Raw genomic sequence first — 6,815 nt, forward strand, 5'->3', positions numbered from 1 at the left:
GTTTTGTATTAAAATATATGATAGTCCTAACACTTTAGAGTCAATGTATAGACAATTTAAATTTAATGATTTGAATTCATATAATATACAAATTCATATAACATAGTCATCTTTTTCCTTATTTTTTGTCTTCTTTTACACTCCCAAAGAACACACTAAAGTTATCTCTTCTAAAAATAGGTCAATTTTCTTTTGTTGAAAAACATACTGGAAATATAAAAGGCCACCACTATGTAATCAATTAAGAAAATAAAACCAGGGTCCTTAGTTTGTTATATTGCATATTTACAGATATATATTTAATATATGTATATATTAAGGGTAGCTTTTAAGAAGTTACCAGGTAAACATATATGACTATTCCATTCAAAGAATAAAGTTTTGGAAAATGAGAAAAATTGGGTTTAAATGCAGTTCCACTATTTACCAGGTATAGACTGAGTTATTGCTTACTCTCCTTAAACCTCAATTTTCTCATTGGTATAATGGAAATAGCAATATCTTATTAATTTATTCTGTGATTCTGAGGGGTAAATTAAATAATTATGTAAACCACTTAACATATACCTGGCACACAATGACCACTCAAAAACCATTGAAGCTAATATTTTTTAAATTATTTTACCCCTTTAACTTTGTCTTCTATAATGCAATTTATTTTTAATTAGTATGAAGTAAAATTCATGCCCCAATGCACACCTTCTAGCAGAAATTCTATTTTCCTAACTTAAACTCATCATGTATTAGTTTTAAAAATTACCGTCATGCCTCACTAGGTATCTTGCAAGTATCACATTCCACCAGAAACATAGAACAACTGACTTCTTTTATTTTCCTTATTAAGGTAACAATATGATTGAATATCCCCCTCTTCCAGCTTTTCCAACACAAATAAATCTGTTGCTTGCCTATCAGGAACCTAGTTGTCTCCCCATGAAAGAACTAAGGCCTTCTTATGAAAACTAAACAAATAAATGACAACCCATAATATTTGTCAGAGGATAGGAGGTTACAATTTTACTCCTATGAAATGCAGTCCACAAAAGAATCAAGAGAGAAAATGATGAATGGCCTTAGAAATAGTCATGGTTTATAATAAAGATTTTATTTAAAAAGCATTAAAATAAATAATACATAATCCAGAACATCACTGTCCTGGGAAATTACTTCTCTCTAGAATATGAGTTCTAGAAGGCAAATCTTCTTAAAACTGCTCTGGGGGTTTTCATTAGCTGATTCACAATCCTGAAGTAATTTTTTTTTTTTTTTAATCTGTGGTCTGCAATCTTTTAACATACTTTTCAAGGGTGGATATGTGGTGGAATGCAGACCTCATTAATATGTGTAGTTTTCTTTGCTTTTTGTGCCCTAACTGATGATAAAATAGACTGTTTAGAAATCCCAGAGGAATATGATTGAGACTAGAGTTACACTGGCTCATAAAATTCAAACAGTTCAACGCTTTTCTTGTTAATTACTGGGCCACAAGCAGAAATCCAAATGATGGGAGAGAAACACTTCTTTAGGATAATGATTGATTTCCATAAAGATGAGTGCTTTAACAAATTTCAATATGCAGTTGCTGGGGCGGGGAGGGTGGGTGGGCACTAATTAGTTTTACCGTTTTTTCAGCAGATGTTGAATTCAAAATGCCAGCAGCATCTCAAATGCCAGTCATTAGGTCTGTCTTTCATCGAAGAGTGCTGACCAATGAAACCTCCACTGTTTAATGAGACCGATCTAGGCAGAGTCAATTAAATCAAATCTCTACTAACATCCTTAACCTATCTGCAGCGTGTGCAGCAGCAGCAGAAGCCGCAGCGAGGGATTTCCAGTATTAATAAAGGGATTCACTGCCGCCAAAGGAGAGAGGGGGAAAAGGGAGCGGAGGGGGCGTGTTGGGGGAAAGACCTAACTTAACCACAGGGGAAAGCTCGAAAAGTCCGGGCGGGGAAGGAGGAGGAGGGGCAGCTAGGTAAAGGGTGAAAATCTAAGACAATTAGAGAGGCTTCCTAAAGCTCTTGAAGGGACCCACCCTTAATGTCCCCCTCCCGAGTCCCTTCCACTGCAAATCCAATTTACCAGTTGCAAATATGAAGCTGGAAAAATATAAGGACCCAGAGTTGAAAACATTTTCACTTTAATACTGAAAAAATATGCCATTATAAAATCCTCGAATAGAATTAGTAAGTTCCACGTGCTTTCTCGGTTCTTTTCTCCTACTTTGTAAGTAAGATTTACACCAGCACAGAATTGCTACCATAGGATCGCAGCCTAAGCACTAGAGTGACATTAATTGGTCATGCTTAACTGCCTCAAAATCTTTTTTTTTAATAATTACACTGATACTATAATAGAAATCATGGGTACTTATTTTACATTCAGATGGAAGGCATTATTGGATATGTATAGAAAAATATTCCCCCTCAAAAAAAAAAATCACCATCAAAATAAAAGAACCCAAAACAACCCATAAAAACTTTGCTCAACAAAATACATTTTTAACTCATAAAATGGACTGTGACTGGCCATGCAAATGTCTTAAATAAAACCTTTACATTTTTTTTTTCCACAGTAAACGTACGCTCTGAACTGCCTAAGGATCACAAATAATGGCGAAATGGCACTTTCTGATTATACTGTATTTTGTTTATAGAAAGTTTGATACGCTGGGACTTATCAGGTAAGAGGGTAGGTGCTGTGAACGTGACGGCGTCCCCAGTCGCTGGGAGGGCAGCTTCCCTGGAGCGCGTGGATTCCATGCGAGCCATGCAGCACTTTTTGTTTTTGTCAGAAGTCAAAGTTACTTATTTACAATACATTCATGCCTTCGTGCAACTGCCCATCCCTGCGTAGCCAGCAGGGAGCCATCACGCCCCCCTCCTCATGGGGCTAATCCACAGGGGAAAAATAGATATCTATCTCACTATATAGATGTGGGTATCTGTATATATGAATAGGACCTCGGTAGCCATCCCCTCTGGCCCCTCCTCCGAGGAGCTGTCAGTTCTCTGAGCAGGGCTCTTGCTGGGCTTTGTTAAAAGAGGCTGCAGCAAAAAGCGATTTGGCAGCGCTCTCCCAGCTCGCCACAGTCTGCTCTTTGTTTCCAGAAGGGAGCTAATGGGTCAGACCCTCTCAGTTGAGCGAGTTCACAGTTATTTATTTACTTATGTCCATCAAGCCTTGGGGCGCGCAGAACTTGGGTCTGAGCTCCTCTGACCCCCGGAGAGGCTGGAGGAGTCGGGGTGGAGGGGCATCGCCATGCCCCCTCCCCTCCTTTACCCGGATTGGGGTCTTAGTCTGAGAGCGAGTGGGAGCCACAGTCATACACTCTGTGGGCCCCATCTGCGTTGTAAGGCCCATTGTGCCAGTAGGAAGAGTCACAGACTGTCTGTAGGGAATTAATTTCGGACGCGGAGGAGTTGGCGTCCCTTCTCTTAGACCGCTTTCGATTCCTCAGGATAAACACGAGCATGCCCACCACAGTGAAGGCGGAGGTGACAAACACCAGCAGCAGTCCCGGGACCAACACGGAGATGGACACCCTGCTGGTGTCTAAGTAGGAGTTGGAGTGCGTCCCGGTCTCCGCCAACCCAGTGCTGTTTTTACTGTGCGAAGTTAACGTGGGCGAGATCCTCGCGTACAGCTGGGGGCAGATCTCGTCATTCGAGAGGAGCATGAAATCCTTCCTAAAGAAGTTCACTGGCGTCTCACACTTGAGGTCGCTCATCAGCACTTCGGAACCCAGGCGTTCTGCCCATTGCTTGAAAGGCACAATGGTGCAGGAACACTCCCAAGGGTTTCCATGCAAGTCTATCTGGATGATGGAGGTTAATTGGTCCAGCACCCCTGCCACCGGAAGGTACATGAAGTAATTGTTGTGTAGGCTGAGCTTAGAGAGCGAGACCCCAGCAAACACGTCCACTGGTAGGGACCTCAGCAAGTTGTTGTTGAGAATGAGGATCCTCAGTTTGGGCATGGCATTGAAGGTGCCGGGAAGGATGAGCTGGATCGCATTGTACTCCACGTTCAGGTACTCCAGGTTTTGCAGCCCGGCGAATTTCTCCCGGGACAATGTGTCCAGGTAGTTGCTATCCATATACAACCACCGGAGGTCCAAAAGGTTCTTAAAAGTGTTGTTCTCTACGGTGGCGATGTTATTGTTGCCCAGATCCAACAGAATGAGATTCTTGTAATCCACAAAGTGCGATTTTCGGATGCTATGGATCTTATTATCACGCAGGAAAAGCTCCTGCACATTGGAGAGCTTGGGCTTCAAATCAGCCAAACTGCTCACGTTCCGGTTATTGCAGTTCATCTTTAAACCCGACCCTGGGATGTGGTCGCAGCTGCAGCCCCCAGGGCAGGGCAGGCTGTTGGCTGGAGGTTTGTTTCTGCCGCCGGTCGCTATAGCTGCCGTGGGTCTAATTTTGATCTGCCAGTTGCCTGGGATCTTTGTACCTCCGTTTGGAGCCGACCCTGGGGTTGCGTGATCTTCTTGCCCATTTGTCTTGGAAGGAGTTGGCAGGGGGCCAGGAGCGAAAGTCTCTTCTTGGGCTGGGGGCGCTGGGAGACTAGAATCCACTCTGTTTTTCAAGGGACACAAGTCCTGTTCAGTGGTTTCATTGAGGTCTTTTCCCTGCAGTCTGGTGGGGGCTTCGCAGACCACTCTGCCGATCAGGGCATTTTTGGGAATGTTTTCCAGCCATTCTTTCAGGGAGAGCAGATCACAGGTGCAGTCCCACGGGTTATCCTCTAGCAGGATCTCAGCAATGCCAGGGATTTGCTCCAAGACCTCCTCATAGGGCAGCGTTTTCAGCCTGTTTCCCCTGAGGTCGAGGTGGGTGATGGGCACATACTGGAACACGTTGGCAGGTAGGGTGCTGATGAGATTGTCATTTAAAATGAGTACCTCCAGCTTGTTCAAGTCCTGGAAGGCCCCTGGGTCTATATCCCGTAATAAATTAAAATCAGCCTGGAGGTATTCCAGATCGTCCAGCCCCAGAAAAGTCTGCTTTCGAAAAGATTTGATCTTGTTGTTGTTGATGTGCAGCCTTTTCACCAGCTGCAGTCCCAGAAAAGCCCCAGGAACGATTTCATGCAAGCCATTGTTTTCCATGTGCAAACTAACCGCATTATAAAAGTTAGCGAACTCATTAGGGAAAAGTCGAGTGAGGGAATTGCCATGCAGAAATAGATGGTAAAACTGGGAAGTCGGGGCGGTGAAACGCTGCAGACTTGTAAAGCCCTTTTTTTCACAGTCTACGTGTAGGTCCCCTTCTATCTCATTGCAGGAACAGATCTTCTCTTTGCAAACGTCCCCTGTAACGTTTCCAGCAGCAAAACAAAGAGACGTCTCCAGCAACAGAATCCAAAGCAGCATTTTTAAAGCGAGCAATTCATCCCCGATCTCATCACAAAGTAACAGCGACCATCCTGCTCGCCACAGACACAATTCAAGTTCATTTAGTGCTCCAATGTCCGAACCCAGGGAAGGAGAAGAGAAGGGTTTGGGGGGGTGGGGGTGGATTCCTTCCTCCCTAACCCCCCCGCACTGCAACAACCCAGGCGCCAGTCAATAATTATATCTACAAACTATCCAGGCACGTAGTGCAAGGCAAGCAAAAAAAAAAAAAAAAAAAAAAAAAAAAAAAAAAAAAAAAGTAAAAAAAAATAACCCCACTCCCCCTCAACCCTTTAGAAATAAAGAAAAATAGTTAAATATATACATAGAAATTAAAAATACACTCTTACAGAATCTCGTCTAGTGTTCCTCACTAATCAGGAAGGGAACAAGGCTAGTAATTAGAAGCAAGTGCATGTTAAGAGAAACAAGCAGAGGGTTTGCAGCGTAGTACAGCGCACTGCCTGTGCATGGCTGTGCGTCGGACTGACCTTGCCTCTTTGATACAAAGCAGGGTTTTCGGCGGCGCCTTCTGTTGTTGAGGCTGCTGCTGGAGTTCTCTCTGTGGCTGCGGGTTGCACAGGAGTCCCCCCGAGGTGCTGTCCAGTCCCCCCGGTGCTGAAATCACGCCCGACCGAAGGACTCACGCTGCCGAGCCAATGGCGCTGGAAAATTTCCGCAATCGTTGCGTTTGGTGGCTGACCATCCTTTTCCTTTCCTCCCCTTCAATTCTCTTCAGATTTTCCCCCCCCGTGGGCTCCGGCTCTAGGTTACTAGCTCTTCTTTTCTTGTTCTCCTTCTCTTTCTTCTGCTCTTTCGGAATTACGTGGAGGGGGCGGAGGGCCGGGGGCGAGTTGTCTGAGGGAGAGAGAGAGCGCGAGAATGGGGAGGGGGAAGAAGAGAGTTGCTAAGAAGCTCTGCTCGTTCCAGCCTGGTGCACTCTGAAAGATCTGACACCCTCTGCTGATCTGCAGTAGCAAAAATCCATCTGGTGAGGGAATGCTGAAGGAAAAAAAAAAATCAATCCACGTACAGGGCAAGCGTTAAAAATGTGGGCATTAAAGGCTGTCGATCCACATAGACGCTTATTTTAAAAGGATTATTTAATTTTTTCGAGTGCTGGAAACTTTACCCTTTCCTTTCCTTAACGACCTCAGAGCCCCCGCTAGCTCCAGCATTTGGAAAGATTGCTTTTAAAACATTTATTTCCCGATGGCTTGAATAAAATTAGTGTCAGGGTGTCAAGCGAACAGCAATTTGAGGTAATTATACTGCACGCCATTTTCGTCGGTGCTTTAAGTGCATTTCTTCCTTCTCTGCAGTACAGTGTTTTATGCTATTTGAGGTCTTTGAAACCTTTTTTTTTTTCTTTTTTGCATGTTGAATGTGGCTACTTGGAACATATATTCAT

At 43.8% G+C, this 6,815-nt stretch overlaps 1 protein-coding gene across 1 annotated transcript; it reads right to left on the reverse strand.

The window, feature by feature from the left end:
• On the reverse strand, nucleotides 1,086-6,185 carry SLITRK1 (SLIT and NTRK like family member 1). The gene is given in 1 exon segment (NM_001308829.1): nucleotides 1,086-6,185. A coding segment is annotated over 1 exon segment (2,088 nt). The 5' UTR covers nucleotides 5,384-6,185; the 3' UTR covers nucleotides 1,086-3,295.

Source organism: Sus scrofa, chromosome 11 (assembly GCF_000003025.6).
Source record: "Sus scrofa isolate TJ Tabasco breed Duroc chromosome 11, Sscrofa11.1, whole genome shotgun sequence".
Classification (NCBI taxonomy): domain Eukaryota; kingdom Metazoa; phylum Chordata; class Mammalia; order Artiodactyla; family Suidae; genus Sus; species Sus scrofa.